The following is a 19,751-nucleotide window of genomic DNA, read 5'->3' on the forward strand; positions in this document are numbered from 1 at the left end:
TAATTACTAGTGACCTTTGCAATGCCACTCATCTGCTGTTTTACAAACTGAACGAGGCAGGGCGCCAACAGAAGCAAGGCTCCAATGGCTAGCATAGGGCCAAGGGGTGGGGGTGGGGAAGAATCCAAGCTACGCAGTGGTTAGAGTACCTGGGAACACAGAGTGCCTGCAGGTTCTCCTGGAGCTCTTTGAGTATCTGTACTTCTTGTTCTACCAGCTCAGAATCATTGACATAGAAGCAACATTCCTCTCCCAGCAAAACACAAGTCCCTCCCTGTTCAGCAGTCAGTCAATCCAGGGCTCTCAGGTTTTGGAGAGCGACTCCTGCTAAGGGTGTTGAAGAGACTGCAGGCTGTCTGTAGTGGAAGCCATTGCCTGGTCAAGCTTGTCTTGGAAGTCTCTGGCCAGATGTTGTATTTGGACAAGGGTTGCTCCAGTGGTTCCTGTCACACCCAGCGAGACAGCGAGGCAGAGGGATGAAGATCCCTCTCTTCTTTCAGCTTCCTCCCATCTTCAAAGCAAGTCCTTCAGGTTCATAGAGATAAACCTAGGGGACAATTATCACAGGGGTGCAGGAACCTTGAAAGGGGGGGTTAATACAGGAACCTGTAGTGCCTTTGCACCAGAGGAGGGCAGGAGGGTTAACACATACTGATTGGGTGATGGTGATGTCATGGGAACATGTGAGATGGGGTTTTGAGGAGGGCCCTACAAGACACAGAGAGGAATCAGGGTGCCCTGTGCTTTCGTCATGGGGAGGGGCCCATGGAGGTCATGAAGGGATAGGTTAGTGGGAACGGCTGCTAACAATGGTCAGGGGAGAGAAGCACAGAAAAAGCATTGGGAGGAGCTGAGTTGTTAAGGGAAGGAGGTCGACTGCATATTGGATGGATTGTAGCCAGGAGAGACTAGCTCGTAGCTCCATCCTTCTGAGACTGATTTTCCTGTTGGATAATATCAGCATGGGTAAAGGCTGATTTGGAGGCAGGAACAACCTCCTGGGATAGGTACAGGTCAGCTACTGGGTATTTGGCATAACCATTAGAGTAAAGTTTACTCATGACTCCAGTCCACCAGCGTTCATTCCATGGGTCGCTGATGGAAAGCTGAAAATGAGTTTTGAGGTTGGTGAGCATGGTGCCGCCACGATTGGTGGATTCCATTCTGCAGCTCCGATATCTGCAGCCTCCACATGTGGAGACCTCCTGGAGACACTCACCTGTGTTTTGATAAGGACAGAGGAAAGGGCTGCGGATAGTGGAGATGGAATCTGGGTGTAGAGGGATCTCATTCCTCTGCCGCCTCCTCTTCTGTCCCTGATCTGCCTATGAGAGGCAGGCCATCTTCTTGGTTAGTGGGGTGATGTCGGACATTTCTGGCAGGAACCCAGATAGGCTTAGGCTGGTCCTGTGGAAAAATACAGGCAAAACCCCTCCCGGTTGTAAGGAGGGGGTCTGGTCCCTTCCAAATTACATCCAAAGGATCTCGCCATCGTCCTAGGATGGTGTGGAGTAATTTTGGTGTGTGCCAATGAAGGGAGATGGGAGTGTGTTTCGAGTTTTTTGTAGATGTTAAATATGTTTAGGGTAGTCAGAGCTATCATTAATTGTACATTGGGGGATGGTGGTTGTCTTGTTTTAGGAGTTGGACTTTTAGGGTTTGATGTGTTCTTTCTATTATTCCTTGGGCCTGAGGGTTGTGGGGAGTTCCCGTATGATGGGCAATTTCCCAATGTGTGCAGAAGGTTTTGAACTGAGAGCTAGTGAAGGCAGGACCATTTCTGTTAAGGAATGCCCATGACAGCAAAGGTGTTTATTGAGAGGCAGAAAACGACCCAGCAGACATGTGCAGATAGACGGATTCCTTAAACTCAGAGGTCCCTGCCAAAACCAGAAAGGGAGAAACAACCAAGAGGAAAGAGGGTTAGACTAAGACTGGTGTAAAGGTAGAGGTCCTTGAGCTGAGTGGTCAGTGAATGTGCTAGGGGCCTCCCTGTTAGGTGTGGATCCTTCCTCTCCCACCCCAGAGGGTTCCTCAACCTCCTCACTCTCTGGCCCTTGTGTTTCACAATTACCCCATTTCTTAGCACACAGGTTCCAGTTAGGCTCAATACCCACATTCCACACAAATCATTGTTATTGTACGTCCAGTCGCATAGTACAATGGTACGGTGATCACCATTGTCTTCTTAAAAATTTTAGGGAAGCAACTTAGGAACATTAAAACAAGCATCATAAGTTACATAAAACTCCTCTGGTGGAAAGGACTCCAGCAGCTCTTTGCCCTCTCGTTGTGGTAGACACTGATGGCACTTACTCTGAAACGTGTTGATCAGGAAGTGAGACGTGTGCTTAAGTATGAAAAACGAGGCTATTTCCTGGAGGTACTGTCAAAATTATAAAAGGATCATTAAGCTTTTAAAATGTAAATATAAGAGCAACTTGGATTTTTGTCTAACCCAAATTTGCTTAATTAACCTCTAGTCAGGAAAGCTTTCCACAAAAATACCTTCTGTGTTATATGAGGATTTAAAAACAAAAATCACCAGATTTGTGAAATGAGCAATTACAAAATAAGCAAACATTATTAACTATTCAGTTTCAAGCCCTTCACACTGGTGCATAGTCCTAATGGATCAAGATTCAACCATAGGCTTCTCTTAGCATAATACATAGGTTAGTAGACATGTTGAGTTTTCCAAAGATATGCACCTTCTTCATATAGAAGAAGGCTAAAGGTGTAGAAACTGCAAGGTCTTCAGTAAAGAAAAAGATTAAATCATAGCTAAAAGCAGTATAAGGCTGATTTGAAGACGGTTAATGACAATGTTCCATTGGAGAGGTTCGAGAACTGTCTCCAAGCCTGCTGAATTTTCCTCTATGGAATTTCTCAATGGCTGAAACCTTGGCTACAAACATATTTGATGGTTTGATCTTAGATTCCTAAAAACATCTAGTATCTCCCCACTGCCAACCCACAGTCAGCTTGTTGGGCACAGGAAAATGTTTTAGAATCATTGTTGTTGGGGCTGGAGAGATGGCTCAGAGGTTAAGAGCACTGACTGCTCTTCCGAAGGTCCTGAGTTCAAATCCCAGCAACCACATGGTGGCTCACAGCCATCCATAATGAGATCTGATGCCCTCTTGTGGGGTGCCTGAAGACAACTTCAGTGTACTCACATATAATATATATATATATATATATAAAGAATCATTGTTGTTGGGTTTTGATTTTTAACGTTCTTCTTTTTAACTCCTAACCAACCATCTGTCTCTATATCTTCATTTTCCTTTACTCTGCTACACTCTGGCTAAATAAAGAACCACAAGCCAAGTAAAGTTAACTTCCTTGCCCTAGATTCTACAGCTTGCTCGAAAACCTAGACCTTTTATCTTGTAACCCTGTGCTGCTGTTAACCCCTCTGCTGTGTTACCTTCAGGGTTCCATCGGTGTTAGAAAATGATGGACCTTCCCTGGGGCATTTAGTTAGATAATTTAGACATGTTTTTACAGATGAAGTTAAGTATGGATGCATTTAATGTTTTGTGACCATATATTCCATGGCCGTTGGCAATATGCAGATCTGCCACCTCAAACAAGTTGAGACCATAGTTGAGGAAATTTTGTAAGGAGTGTTGTTGTTGTTGTTGTTGATGATGACGATGACGACGACGACGAACGACAACGACGATGATGACATTGCTTGTGTTTGTGTTTTTACGTCCCTGAAACCCTTTTCTCTCTTCCCTGTGTACTGTCTCTATATTAGTTCTGGTTTGCCTCATCCGGCCTATCTGTTCGTGTATTACTTACTGCTAGATGGACTTTGTAAGGGATTTTTTTTTTTTTTTGCATCCTTGTTGATCTCTGATTTGATGATTCTGAGTAGAGTTATTTATAGTTAGAAGATGCAGAGAATATTGAGAACCATTCACTTGGGGATCCTTCACAGGGCAAAGGGTAAGTCTCAGTAAAACTATGGACTGGGAAGAAGGCTCTAACTGGACTGAGTTAATGAGGTAGGGTGTCTTAAGCCATTTTCATCTGCACATGCTCTCCTTCCCCTACTTTCCCTTCCTTCCTCCTCCTTTCTCCTCCTTCCTTCTCCCTCCATGTTTGTGTGGTATATGTGTGTGTGTGTGTGTGTGTGTGTGTGTGTGTGTGGTGTGTGTGTGTTGAACCAATTTCATAAGGTGCCTCTAGTCCCACCCTTACAAATCCCTCCCCCATTGCCCCTCCCCTTCTCCTTAAAGAAGGGGAGTTCTCCGCCCTCCTTGGGTACCACCCCGCCCTGGAACATCTCGTCCTAGCAGGACTAGGCACATCTCCCATTAAGGCCCAAACAGACAATCCAGGTAGGGGAAGGGGATCCAGTGGCAGGAAGCAGAGATTGAGACAGCATACTTGTTAGGGCACATGAAGACCAAGCTGCACATTTGCTACAAATGTGTAGGGAGTCTGTAGGTTCAGGTCCTAGTGCTTCCCGGTTGGTGGCCCAGGCTCTGGGAGCCCGCATGGTCCCAGGTTAGTTGACTCTGTAGGTCTTCTTGTGGTGTCCCTGCCCCTTCTAGCTATTCAGTTCTATCCCTCTCTCTTTCCCAAGACTCGCCAAGCTCTGCCTCATGTTTGGCTGTGGGTCTCTGCCTCTGCCTCCCTCCACTGCTGGATGAAGCCTCTCAGGAGGCAGTTATGTTAGGTTCCTGTCTGCAGGCATAGCAGAGTGTCACTATCAGTGTCAGGGCTTGGCTCTCTCACACGGGATAGGTCTCAAGTTGAGGCAGTCATCGTTTGGCTCTTCCCCCGATCTCTACTTCACCTTTAGCCCTGCACATTTTGTAGGTAAGACAAATTGTGGGTTGAAGCTTTTGTGGGTAGATTGATGTCTCCCGCTCCCTCCTCTGGAAGTCCTGCCTGGCTACAGGAGGTGACCACTTCAGTCTCTATATACCCTTCTCATAGGAATCTCAGCTAGGGTCACCCACATGGACTCCATATCTTACTGATCCCAGGCCTCTAGCTAGTCGCCAGAGATTTCTTCCCTGACCGCCCAATTTCCATTCTCACTCCCAGCCCTCTCCCACCAACCCCTCCCATACCTGGTTACCATTCCCATTGTTCCCCGCCTCACCCCCTCTCCTACCCAGTTCCTTCTCTCCATCCACTTTCAATGACTATTTAGTTTCCCCCTCTGAGTGAAGTTCATGCATCCTCACTGGAGACTTCCTTATTACCCAGTTCCTTTGGGTCTGTGGATTGGCATGGTTGTCCTGTACTTTATGGCTAATGTCCACTTATAAGAGAGCACATACCATGCATGTCTTTCTGGCTCTGGGTTACATCACTCAGGATGATATTGTCAAGTCCCATCCATTTGCTTGCAAAATTCATGATGTCTTTGTTTTTAGTAGCCGAGTAGTATTTCATTGTGTAAGTTGTACCGCAGTTCCTTTATCCATTCTTCAGTTGAGGGATATCTGGGTTGTTTCCAGCTGCTGGCTAGTACAAATAAAGCTGCTATGAACAAAGCTGAGCAAGTATCCCTGTGGTACAGTGGGGCATCTTCTGGGTATTTTTCCAGGAGTGGTATAGCTGGGTCTTGAGATAGAACTAGTTCCAGTTTTCTGAGAAACCGCCAAATAGATTTCCAAAGTGGTCGTACAAGTTTGCATATGCCTATGTGCTACAGGTTCGGAAGGAGGCCTCTTTCAGAAACAGTGAGAAACAGTCAGAAACAGTGAGAAACAGTCAGAAACAGTCAGAAACAAACAGTCAGAAATGCCTGACAACTGATCCGCCACCATGATCATCATCATCATGCAGTTGGGGCTCACGCTGATAATTTAAACTGTGATCAACAAGTATTCACAGTCTTCTCTATACCAGAGCCTCTGCTTTCTAACAGTTGAATCTCTTATCCCACGTCATCACTATAACTTATTTTATCATTAGTCTCATTTGTTTTGCAATTAGAAATACAGCCGCTCTTCTCTGCATGGAACTAATGATTCAGTAACATACATACTTACTTTTTATTTTGGCGCAGAAATGTCATTAACTCCATTTACACAGGAAAAAGAAAGTTGCATTTATAGCTCATGGAAGTGAAAGTTCTATGTGTTTTACAATACTGACCAAATTTGTCTAGAAGCATCTGCTTTAAATTTTGTGCTTGTTTGGGCCGCAATGTGCTGTTATGGACCTCAGGTCTACTTCATGCAGTGATCCAATGCTGCATTCCACCAGGTATTATTACTTTCACCCTTAGCCAATGACGTAAAGACCCTATGGTTTGTACTTGCTTGTACACTTGCATTTTCTGCCTCTTTTCTCCTTTGAGAGCTTGCATCATTAACATCTATGATTTTGCTGTCAGAAGTGATTAGCATGTCGTAAAGCTGAATGTGCACATATGCATGGAATGATCAAAATGTTCCTTATGAAAGGGAAATCAATTGAGGGGAGGAGGTGGGAGTGGGTCGGGTGGAGGGACATATACTTGGAGGCAGGGGGTAGGAGGAGGGGTTGGGGGTTTTCAGGGAGGGGGGAAACAGAAAAGGTTTTAGCATTTGAAATGTAAATGAAGATTATAGTCAATTAAAAGAAAATGTTCCTTTTGGCTTTCCTCCCTGCCCTGTGTCTTCCTGCACTCCCTGGTAATCAGGGGCCTGTGGCTTTTCACAAAGTATCTCAATTGGTCCTTCATGCTTCTGTCCAGGGTACAGACTTGAGGCTTTTTAGGTTCTAAATGACAGATGCAAAGGGAATGCCACCTTGGACCGATGCCGGGAAGGGAAGAAACCGCAGCTCCATTGCAGGAACTCAGCCTGCCTTCGGACTTGGCCTTCTCCTCCTTCTTCCCCTCCCCAGTGTGCTCCTTTTACTTCTGCCTTGTAGCAAAAGAAGTTAAGCACTTGTGCAATTTTTGCAAAGTCTCTGGTGTTGCATACAGTGCTCAGGTTTAAAAATACAAGCCTTATTTCCACTAACTAGTTTAACAGCTTGTCACTATAGAAAGCTTAAGAGAGATTTTTAAGACACTTTTGGCCATGCCATGCATAAATACAATTCATTGTAGTTATAATCACCATTTCCTTCTCATTACCCTCTCAGAATGGCAGATCAATTATTTCACTCTGAGCACCTAAATCTAGAGGTGCCAAAAAGAGATAGCACTGGCTATGCTTAACGTTATGACTATTTGTCATATTTAGTATTATATTCTAAACTTTGGCAGAATAAGCATCGTAAGTTAATACTTTTTTTTCCCCCACCGAGTAAATGCATTCATTATTTCCCTTAATAAAATGCATATTGTGATAAGCAAAGTGCATATCGGCCAGTGTTCTCCCTGCAATATTAATAACTATAAATAGGACAGCATTCACACTAAAAATGATGCATTTGATATTTGCAAAGTTCTTTTCTGTTTATAACATGGTGCCTTGTAACCTTAGATTTCCATAGATGCTTTCATCCACAAGTTTCAAGGGGCTCATACAGTGTCTTAAGGGAGGCTGGCTAGTGTGCATGGCTTGGAGTTCAGGAGAACGTGTGTGAAGTGTGTTGCTGGGGTGTTCTTTCAAATGCAGTGCTTCAGTGGACTCAGGGTCCTCTTTGAGGGCTACAGAGATGGCCCAGCCCTTAAAGACTAGGCTCTCAACCAAAACTGTAAGAGTCCTCTTTGACTATATGTGAAATCTTATTTTAAACATCAAAAGTTACAAAGATTTTCCAAAAAAAAAATGTTAGGAAGAATCCTATTTAAATTTGTTAAATTATGAAATGCAAATGGTATTCACATGTCTAAACAGACTGCAGAGAAGTTGGCTTCATCCAAACGCAGCACCGTACTCACGTTTCTGAGTTTCATAGGGGAATATACACGAGATTGTAAGAGTATTGACAATGGGGAAAGATTTCCATTAATGTTTAAAAACAAATTTTCAGAGGTTTTAAATATGGCAAGTTGTTTTTTATTCATAAATAGTTGAGAAGGATTTGGAGGCAGGGTCAGGATGACCTTGAGTTCTAGGCCAGTCTCAGTTATAAGAAAGCAAGAGCTGGTATCCGCGTCTGTGGTAAGTGGATGTCTGGAGTGTGTGCATTACTCTTGTTTCCTTACCAGGTGTGCATTGAGACTTACACATGCAGCTGTCACCAGCGCAGTATCAACACTGCCGTGCGTGCAACTCTCAGCCAGATGTTGGGTGACCTGACTTTACAGTTACGGCAGAGACAGGAGAACACGGTGAGCTTATCACACCGCATGTCTGATAGTAGTTTGGTTATGACACTTAGGTCCCTGCATGCCATATGTCCCAGGCTCGCGGCCCCTCCTACCATGACTACTTACCATGAAGACACTGGAAAAGCTTTTTATCAGAATGTTCATTTATAGAAATTTAAAGATATAGAAATTTGCTTATTTACCGCCAAAGTATGGGGTATCCTTATGGTTTTTATAATAAAAAATATAATAAAATTTTGATCGTTGTTTTAAATTTTACTTTTCGGTCTTAAAATCAGTTTTGGAAACTTTTTCCATTGGATATTTCTGTTAAATATATTATGTAGGGGACTAGAGAAACGGCTCAACAATTAGGAACAATGGTTGCCTTTCTAGAGAACCTGGCTTTAATTTCCAGCACCTACATGCCAGCTCACAACTGTCTCTAACTCCAGAACCGGGGAATCCAATGACTTCTTCTGGCCTCTCAAGCACCTGGCACATATTTCTGAACAAATATATATGTAGGCAAAACACCCACATTCATAAAACAATTTTAAAGTTTAAAAGTATATTATGGTAGTAAAGTTATAAAATGAAGAAAAACAAGTAACAGCTTACTGCATGCTTTGAGATTGGATATGATTTCCTGTATTAACTAAAATGACAGGAAGATGTCCCCCCACCTGCTGGACCCACAAGGTAAAGATGACTGTCTTCTAGCCTCAAAGCCCACCAGAGATTTTTGCTCTAAACTTGTACAGATTGTGTAACATGAGCCTCCAGGGAATCGGAATGCAACTTTCTATGTGTGTTTTCTTCCAGGAGTGTGAATAAGAGATGAGTCTTCAAAAAGTAGTGTTTTGCTTTGACTTTAAAATCGCCTCAGTAATAATAACTCATTAAAATTCCCATAAAACCCAACAGGGAGCTCTGAGACGACACTCGTTTATTTTTTTTAGGGTAGGCAGTCTCAGTTGGAGTTGGAAATAGTGCAGACATTAATTTTGCAGAGATGGGGTTTTCAGCAGTTTAATTTCAAATATTTCTCATTTTTTACTTCAGTAGTTTTCTAGTTTTTGAGAGAACCATGGACTTGGCGGGAACCTTACAGATAGCCAAGTCAAATTTTTGCCTTCCTTGTTTTACAGATGAGATTTAAAAAAATTGAACTATAAAGTTGATGATCTATCTATCCATGAAACAAACAAGGTTAAGCCCCGAGCTCTGACTCCCAGACCACACCCTCCACCCATATGTGCTCTAGAAGCAAGCAGCAAGAATTTAGAAAAACATTTTTTTCCTTTTGTATTTGCTATACCCAAAGCCCAAGTTTCTGATTAAAATCGTTAATCTGAGATATCACTTTTGACTTTAGTTAACCCCTTGTTGAAAATGATATCATTTATACTATGATTTTGGATATGATGATTTATAGGAATGGTAACTCAAAAGAATCTATAAATAGAAAAGATGATAGAAGAAAAGAAGGAATTTAAGATGCTAAAAAATACTAAAAGTATGTCATATTTCATCCTTGCTAACTAGTAATGCAGATGAATAGTCTGATATTAATAATACTTAATATTGTTAAATAAAACATTTAAATGCAATATTTCAAGCTCCCAATTATGTTCATTTAATCTTATTATGGAATTGTAAGTAGAGGACAGTCATAATAATGTTTTAAGCAAGGATTTTCTGTACCTGTGATGGAACATGCCGTATAGCCTACCAGTGTAGTAGGCTAAATCATTTTGGGTTTTGTGCATATAATTTATGTCCCGCAATGACAAAAATCACATAGCAGTGATATTCTCAGTATATCCCTACCATTAAATGGTACATAACTATATTAGGTGTCAACACCCATGCCTCTGCCTTCTAGTGCTGAGGGTTCCCTTAGAATGGTAGCAGGTGCAGCTGTGGAGGTCTGGTTGTATACTGCAGAGGTTGTGTGTCTCCAGTCTGAGTTGTCTGTGACCAGTCGGCCTGCTGGTCCTGCTCAGCTGGTCACTGACTATCAAGACTCACCCAACTCAAAGGCAAGATCCAAAATCCACGGGGAAACTGCTGTTCTCTGAGACTTCCTTTCTCTTACTCAGGTATTTCTTTAGAGACCGATTGTCTGTCCCAGAAAAATGAAATTCTCAGAATGGTGACAGTTGAAGCCTTTGTGATATCTTGTAGAGGGGTCTGTCAGCCTTTCCACCTAAAAATTAGATATTTTTTCAGGAGCTATTAAAGAAGAGTATTTATCAAAATAATGAGCTTCACTCTAAGGAAGTTACCTGGAAAGAATGACTCGGTCAGCTCAGAGTGAGGAAAATCTCAATTCAGCAGAAAGACAATATATAATGGGAAATGAAAGGCATGAGAACACAGAACAATTTCTGCATAATGTCTGCAGCCTCTACCCCATCCCGAGACAAATCACAGTTCTGATTTTGTACTCTTGGAAGCACTGAGTTATCTTCTCACTTTATTACTGAATTATTTAAATGACCAAATCTATTGCTGAATTGTAAGCCACTGATTTTTTTCAAAGTGAAATTGCCAGGTGTAAGTATTTGGTGGCTGGGCTACAGACATACCTCTAGCTTTAAATGTAATTGTGACACCTTCTCTTAGCAGTTGTTTTGGAGATGCTGATATAAAATCCCACAAAATCTGTTGTGGAAGTAGCTGAATTTGCAATTTTGAATATAGAACAGTAAACATAAGCCCCTGTAGTTAGTCCTTAAAATGCAGCACTGTGGGGTGATTTACATGCCCGGTAGCTGTTGGCATGACAATGCCCCCCTTCTCAACCACATTTGCTACACAGAGGTAGGGAAGCTGAATCACCTCCTTCCCATCCTCAGGTCTTAGTTCCTGAATTATGCCTGCCACAAAAAACATCTTATATATAAGCCTCTCACTTCCTGTTTTTTCTAGGTGCTAGCTCTGCTCAGACAGTTCTGGATCTACCTAGCAACTGCCAAGAGAGGCTACTTGACAGTTTCGAGTTAATATGCTCTCCCATTAAACTGGAAGGTAGTTAGGTAGTCCTAGATCTGTTAGGGACAAATATAGTGTATCCTGCCTATCACTTTGAAATGAAGTATTGCCTATGTTTTTAAGTACACACTACCTTGAGTTACAGCCCAGCAATGAAATACATGATAGGGCTTAAAACTTGAGTTGGAGTTGAGTTGGAGATGAACACACTCATGGTCTTTCCCATTAAGGTCATAGTGGGCAATGAAATGTTTCTAGCATGCTTGGGTAAGACATCTGAACCCGGAGATCTCAGAATGCCATTTTGTTTCCTAGACCTTTGCATTGTCTAAGAGTCAGGAATTTTCTTACCCAAATCTTCTAATTGTTTCTGTGTGTCTTCCTCACTAGATAATTGAAAACCCAGATGCCCCACAGGAATTCAGGAGTCAAGGTATTGGGCTTATTTTTTACTAGACCTTTAAAATGGGACGGGATATAAGAACACCTACTTAGTGCACGGAACTGAAGGAATAAAGATGGCCCAAGTTTTGTCTGGCTTTGCCTTGCTTAGTATTATCTAACCAGCTGCTGTCTTCCTTCTGTTCCAACACCTTCCTGCACCAACTGTGTAGGGGGAATTAGCATTTTACATCTCTCCCATTTGGAGATTTTTGGTTTCCCTCCTTCCCTCACCCTCCCTCCTTTCTTTCTTTTTCCTTCTTGTTCATTATTCATGGATTCAAGTTTAATTGCTAAGACAAGAATTGTGGAGAGGGTTATAGAAACCTGAGTAGCATGTTATATGTTATTCTAAAATTATGTTATGTTTTAAATTTTTTAACCATATATAACTTTATATTAACTGTGGGAGATTTTTACATATAACGAAAAACAACTTTATATTTTCTCCCTGGGCTGTATTTTGTGTGTTTTACACTCTTCTCCCTATCATTGTTCTGATGGCCTAAAAGAGGCCTCATAAACTCTAAAACTCATCAAAATCCATCTGAAGCATAAGATGGGGAAGACATTGAGGGAAACCCCAATGGCCCACCATTGTCTAATCTTAGCACCTCCTCTGTTTTGAAGGCTTAACAGTAGAGGCCCTCTGTGATGACCTTGTCTCTGTCCTCGCAGTTCTGTGTGAGAAGCTCCAAGCCTCCATAAAGTAAGTGCCCTTCTGTCCCACCTGGTATCCAGCAGTGGTTGGTTTTGAAACATCTTCAGCGTCATTGAAGTTACATTGTATCTATCTGAAGTAACAGTGCATCTATCTGGAGTTACATTGTATCTATCTGGAGTTATATGTTATCTATCTGGAGTCACATTGTATCTATCTGGAGTCACATTGTATCTATCTGGAGTTACATTGCATCTATCTGGAGTTACATTGTATCTATCTGAAGTTCCTTTTAGATCTGTCTGAAGTTACATTTTATCTGTCTGAAGTTACATTGTATCTATCTGGACAGTGGTTCCTTCACACCTGTTGTAAAAGTCACTCAGATGAAGGGATGAGACTAGAGTCTAATGAAGAGTCGTCTGTTCTCTGTTCTAACTAACCCTAGGCCTAGGCCTGGAAACACGTAGCCTCCATGCAATTTAATCCTCCAAGACAAATAATTCAGCCTGGTTTTTTCTCAGCTTTTGACTGCATTCTTTTGCTTGGCCTCATACTGACTTTGGCAATATGTTCTAATCTTCTGGCTCCTTCTCATTCTGTCTTTACCCGTGTCTAGCTTGTTCTCTCTGTAACCCGTCTCTGTAAAACTGCCATGCACACACACCACATACCACACACCACACACCACACACCACCCCAGCACTGTTTTTTTTTCTCTCTCTCACTGCTCTTAAGTAGCTTCTTTTCCTCTGCTAATCACATATGAGGTAAGCATATCTCATCATTCTGTCAAGTCCTTCTCTGATTTGTCACTTTGTCTGCCCCTCAACTGGAAGTCATTTTCAAACACAAATGCTTCTTCCTACAAACTAACTTTACCTTCCTTGTTAGGGATTAAAGGTGTATGCTAAGGGCATGTCTGTATTCCTGCCAGAGCATGTCTGCATTCTTTAGCTGTGATCCTTTGCCAGACTGGTACCGTTCTTCATAGTTTTGATAGCTTTGTGCATAGTATTGGGTTTTTGATGAAATTTCCCTGGTCGCAGTCCTAACTCTGTAGTTTGTTTGCTTGTGGTCTCTGCCAATAATCTCAGTACCCCAAGATGACGTGGGTGGAGTTGCTGATGTTGTTGGAGAGCCAAATGCTTAGAGTAGCTGAGGCAGTGTGCATGCCTCCGTGGACACTCCAGTGTTCATTTCTTCCTTCTTAGGAAGTGCTCATGTTTGCATGGTCTCTTCTGATCCAACTTCCTTAATTTCTTCTTTTTTATTAGCTAAACCAGACATTTCCTCTGTCTTTTAAGTAGCTTTTTTTCCTATGAAATTTCAATAGGCAGTATTTCTCTTTACAATCATTTTCAGAGCAGGACTCCAGATACCTCTCAGGGCTTAGGCTCATATGATTGTGATCACATGTGATGGACATGTGATTGTGATATACCCAGTATCAGGAGGATTCTGGAAATATATTGAGGTACTCAGCATAATTCATAGGCCTTGGAGATGTACTATTATTAGAGTTCTATATTAGACAAGCTAAGTTTCATGGTCCCTCTCCAGCTCAAGAGTTTTTCAGAGAATAATTGGGCTTAGGGTGTATGTGATTCATTCTTAGTCTGTTATCTGTCACTCTATCTCAATCTCCCTCTCTAAAGACTGTCAGACAGGAGTCTGTACCAAAGAAGTCATGGAATCAATAAGGCCAGCCAGAGTGACCATATCAAGTTTCCAATTCTACGACATCTCTTACATAAGTGTTGGCTTCCTTCTCTTGTTTTTCTAATTAAATTCAAATCTGAACCAAACATGACCAAGCCATCTCAGTCAGTCAACAGGTTCTCCAGGGAGGGAGTGGGGATTAAAAAGAAAAAGACAATTAGACAAAGCTATAACATGACTCCAGCCAGTGCTGAGGCTGAAGCAGGTTTATTTTTTTTTCCAGTCTGTTTTTATCCCATTTTAATTACATGCAAACAATAGGGTCCGTTCTAGGTTAAGGAACAAACAAGACAATAAACAAAGTCCCATGATCAATGTTTCTAGGGTCTTAGGAGGATGCCAAGATATGTGAGCCTACTTCCTTATCCTAGCCCAAAGTCAAATTCTTGCCTGAAGCCTACTTTTTTGTGCTAGCCCAAAGTCAGATTCCTTCCTTGTCCTGTCCCAATGTCAAATTCCTGCCAAGCTTCTAGAAGCAGCTCCAAAAGATCTCTACACAAAAGGTATCAAACACCTGGAGAAAAAAATTAAATCCCAATATTGAGAACTACAGAGATTCTGAAAATGCTCCTGATTATCTTCCCAGGAGGCACCCTCCCATTCTGGGTGACTGCTTAGCCTTATGGCCCAGATGACAATTGCTGAGAATCGTTCTGCTTGGATTGGATACCTGGGAAGAACTCAGCAATGAGCAGGCAGTGAGGAAATGATAGTCTGCCAACTATGAACTGCTCTAACAAAAGACCAAGAAGAGTCATTCTCAGCCCTTCTGAGTAGGCAGCACACCTCCCACCCCCTATATTTTAGAAAACTTAGCTATGTTCTAGGCTCCTTCCCACTCCATGCATCCAAGTGTTTGCCTTTTTTAAGTATACAAGCCTGAGAGGACTGCACACTGTGCACATATTCATCAGTCTCTAAGGGGAAGATGTGTGGAAGATCTCTCAGTTTTCAATATCTCCATTTAATAGCAAGACCATAATTTCCAGACTGCTGCAACCCACATTTAAGCTGTCAAAGGAGACTGGAGGTTGGGGGCGGGGGGGGGGGGGGTGTGTGTGTGGCAGTTTACTTGGCAATACATTGCTGTCAATGATGCTGATCCTGGGTTCTGCAGTGTCCCAACAGGCTTTGCCATTATTCACAATAACCCCCCCTCCTCGACATTTCCATCCTATACTATGTCTGATGACTTCAGAAATTGAGAATCTTTATTTTCTATGTTTACTTCAGTTGTGTGATGCTGGACTACCAGCTTGAAGAAGAGCTGTTTTTGCATTAGGACATTGAATCTTCTCTTAAATGAGCCCAGTTCATAGTCAGAGCGATTAACCTGAGGCACAATGAAGACGATCCTTCCAGAATTGACTTTTGAATGAACCGTGTAGTTGACAGTGTGGCTCTGCTGGCCAGCCCTCTCCGGTCTATCCGAACAAAATCATTGCCTGGACAAATAGCATGGTCTGTGGGTCCCAGGCTCATCTGGAATCTGGATTTTGTGTAGCTCAGACTAGCCCTGAATCTTTTTTTACTGCTGAAAGTGAACTTGAACTCCAGTTCTTCCTGCCTCTGCTCACCAAGGGCTGGGATTACAGACACACACCACACTCACTGTCTTCCTGCCTCTGTTCCCCAAGGGCTGGGATTATAGACACGAACCACACTCACTGTCTTCCTACCTCTGCTCACCAAGGGCTGGGATTACAGACACAGACCACCCTCACTGTCTTCCTTCCTCTGCTCCCCAAGAGCTGGGATTACAGACACGCATCACACACCACACTTGGCTTCCAGCTCCACTCATTTGCAGCACGATCCTTACATCCTGTGCTTCACCCGGAAACCTTCCAGTCCACACTGTTTCTTCCTTTGCCCTCATTTGTCTCCGTCCCCTCCACAGCTCCATGCCAGACATCTTCTTGGACTTCAGGACTCTACAGAGGCAGCACATCCTATCAAATTCCTCCCAGGGCCTTTGGGAAGGGGTTCTTCTCTTACACGGTATCATAGAAGTTTACATTCAGTGATTCATCTACAGCACTTGACATCAGCACTTAATCTATGTGCCTCTCCATCTCTTCCCACGATGAAGGGTGTGCTATTTTCAGAGCAGAGCAAAGGCAGACGAAGCTTGTGGGAAGGGAAGACTATAAATATAAAGCTTTCACCTGGCCAGCAAAGGATTAATGTTTCTTGCCCTTCTTGGTCTTCTGATCAAACGGTAATGATCACCTTCCTTTGCCAAATGGTAATAATTTCTGTGCCAACTCATTCTTCATACCCCTCTCCCCCATCCTCAGGGAGTGCACATAAATAAAAGCAGTATTCTCTTTTCAGTGTGTTGGCATTAATCACGTAGTATGAGGGGAAAAGATCTTTTAGTTTGTGGATTGGTAAACTTCTATAAACTCTCCTGATTATAACCCCTTTAGAACTTAAACACAGTTTTAAATTTAAAGAGTTTGGCCTCTGAGCTATAGTTTGCCAGCTAGTTTTACAGTCTGCAATTGTTTGGGGATAGTATGGTAGAGCCATCCCCAATCTCTATCTCAGTCTCCCTTGTTTTCCAGTGGCACATCCTTGTCAGTTTGGCAGGAGTATGGACTTTACCCTCTGGGGCACACTGGGGAGCTTCCTCTAGTAATTAACTTTCATGGTCTGGTTTTCCCTCCCCACCCCCTGTGTTAACAGCCGAGAACACGGAGCTTCTTTTCTGACATTTGTTTTAAATTAGGACAAACAGAAATAACTGACTATTATTATTTTTATTGGTTAAATATTTGCTTTTATGGATAGCCTACTCCATATGAGATTCTTGCATTATTTCTCTTTAGAGTATGTGTACTTCAAGCAAATGTGTCTTTGAAATTTAACTTTTCTCCATGCTCATGAGTCTCTCCACAAACTGGAAATGTAACACCCTTTGGTGACACTGAGAGGAAACGTAGGAATGTGTTTCCTATAGTGTTGTCTATCTCCTTATTAGACAGCCCATAATGAGAAATTTATGAGGATGGAGAGATGGCTCAGTAGTTAAAATCTCTGAGGTTTGATTCCCAGCACCTACATGGTGGCTAACAAATGTCTGTAACACTTGTTGCAAACAATGTCCACTTCCAAGGGATCCAATCCTGTCCTCTAGTCTCTAAGGACACAGAGTACACATGTGGTACACAGACATACATGCCAACAAAATAGCCATACATATAAATTAAAAAATTTTAAACATGTTTCTTTAATAAATAAAGAAGGGCCAGGCAGTGGTGGCGCACAACTTTAATTCCAGCACTTCGGAGGCAGAGAGGCAAGTGGGTTTCTGAGTTCGAGGCTAGCCTGGTTTACAGAGTTAGTTCCAGGACAGCCAGGGCTATACAGAGAAACCCTGTCTCAAAAGACCAAAAGTAAACAAACAAACAGACAAACAAATAAGAAACATGAATCAGCAAAGTTATTAGCTAGTGTCATAATTTGGTAGGCTAGATGTGTTATTAAAGTGCTTACTTAGCCTTCATGAGGCCCTGGGTTTAAGCCCCAGTATAAAGAAGAGATAGGTGCGGGAAGAGATAGGAAAAGAAAAGATGATATAAATGGTTTCGTAGAAAGTTAAGCCACCAGTGATAATTAGCATTTCTGGCATATATAGGGTTTGGCTAACCTGTTACCATCTGTCCACATTTGTAACTGTAGACAATGCACTATTCTGATATAAGATGTAGATATGATAAGTGGTGTGTTGGGGCCATAAAACAATGGCTATTCCCATTCTGTTTCACACTCAGTTGTTTTACAAATACTCAGAGATATTTCCCCAACATAAAGTTTATTAGTTTCCCCAAATCGGTCTATCACTTTGTTAGGGCCGCCATACCAGGGTACCAAAGGCTGAGTGCCTTGAACACGGGAGCCACTATCTCCTAACTCTCCTGGAGGCTGACATGACATGGTCAAGATCAGGAGGTTCTTCTGAGCAGTCAGAGGACCCGGTCCACTCCTCCACTCCTCCCTCCCCACTCGCTTAGTGGAGACCCCTCTCCCTATGTCTCTTCATACAGTCTTCCTTCTATGCGTGTTTTGGTGTCTACGGTTTTCCTTCCTGAGGGTTATTATGTTCTATTGGATTAGGCCCCATGCTCATACCGACACTTTGCTCCAGGGAAGACCACCTGCTCACCTCCTGGGGACTATGATTTCCTTCTAAAGGACAAAGCTCTACCTGCGGCACCTTCTTGGGTGATGCCTAGCGTTTCTCCAGGTTCTGCCGTGACGCTACCTCTCTCATTTTGTCTTGTGTTTGGCCCGCCTTTGTGCTTCCGCAGTGACAGCCAGCAGCTCCAGCTTCTGTACCTGGAATGCATCCTCTCCGTGCTCAGCAGCTCCTCGTCCTCCATGTACCTGCACAGGGGCTTCACCGACCTCATCTGGTGAGCATGGACTTGGACGCCCCGACAACCAGCCAAGCACTCCTGTAGTTGTGTCTCAGCCCCTTTCTGTCGCCCCTGTGAACTCCCAGTGATTTCATCCATGCATATGTGCCCTCCAGATAGGAGAACTGCTTTGTGTACATCAGCCCAGATTCCATAGCAACACTACTGGTTATTATAACAGATATGCCATTTACATCAATGGACTCACAATGGAATCACAAATGACTTCTGGCTTCTCAGTTTGTTCTAAAAGCCTATAAACATATCAGGAATGTATGTGGGGCAAGAAATTCTAACCCTGACCTGATTGCTATGTCCACAAGAGTGCTAGTCACCTACTCATGTCCAGAGACTCTGAGAAGTGAGAGGCCCAGCAGGCAGCCAGTTGGTGGCCACAGATCCTGTTTTATTGGAAGGGAGGAAGCTGAATGATAAGTGTTGATATAGGACTTGAAATTAACACCTTAAAGGAGAAGTAACTCTGTTATTCATAGTAAACTGAAATTTTTTAATTTATTTTATTCGATATATTTTTTATTTACATTTCAAATGATTCCCCTTTTCTGGACCCCCACTCCCCGAAAGTCCCATAAGCCCCCTTCCCTCCCCCTGTTTTCCCACCCACCCCTTCCCACTTCCCTGTTCTGATTTTGCTCTATACTGCTTCACTGAGTCTTTCCAAAACAAGGGGCCACTCCTCCGTTCTTCTTGTACCTCATTTGATGTGTGGATTATGTTTGGGGTATTCCAGTTTTCCAGGCTAATATCCACTTATTAGTGAGTGTATATCATGACTGATCTTTTGAGTCTGGGTTACCTCACTTAGTATGATGTTCTCCAGCTCCATCCATTTGTCTAAGAATTTCATGAATTCATTGTTTTTAATGGCTGAATAGTACTCCATTGTGCATATATACCACATTTTTTGCATCCATTCTTCTGTTGAGGGATACCTGGGTTCTATCCAGCTTCTGGCTATTATAAATAGGGCTGCTATGAACATAGTGGAGCATATATCCTTATTACATGCTGGGGAATCCTCTGGGTATATGCCCAGAAGTGGTATAGCAGGATCTTTCAGAAGTGAGGTGCCCAGTTTTCTGAGGAACCACCAGACTGATTTCCAGAGTGGTTGTACCAATTTGCAACCTGACCAGCAGTGGAGGAGTGTTTCTCTTTCTCCACATCCTTGCCAACACCTGCTGTCTCCTGAGTTTTTAATCTTAGCCATTCTGACTGGTGTAAGGTGAAACCTCAGGGTTGTTTTGATTTGCAT

At 42.7% G+C, this 19,751-nt stretch overlaps 1 protein-coding gene across 1 annotated transcript in view; it reads left to right on the forward strand.

Moving 5' to 3' along the window:
- The window catches only part of Arfgef3 (ARFGEF family member 3), a 152,208-nt gene that overhangs the window by 67,677 nt on the left and 64,780 nt on the right, over positions 1-19,751 (forward strand). The window contains exons 6-9 of the mRNA XM_052170033.1: positions 8,126-8,248; positions 11,618-11,660; positions 12,299-12,377; positions 18,368-18,472. Of these exons, the coding sequence (XP_052025993.1) occupies positions 8,126-8,248; positions 11,618-11,660; positions 12,299-12,377; positions 18,368-18,472 (350 nt within the window). The remainder of the gene's footprint in view (positions 1-8,125; positions 8,249-11,617; positions 11,661-12,298; positions 12,378-18,367; positions 18,473-19,751) is intronic.

The sequence above is a fragment of the Apodemus sylvaticus genome, chromosome 23 (genome assembly GCF_947179515.1).
Source record: "Apodemus sylvaticus chromosome 23, mApoSyl1.1, whole genome shotgun sequence".
In the NCBI taxonomy this organism is placed as follows: Eukaryota; Metazoa; Chordata; class Mammalia; order Rodentia; family Muridae; genus Apodemus; species Apodemus sylvaticus.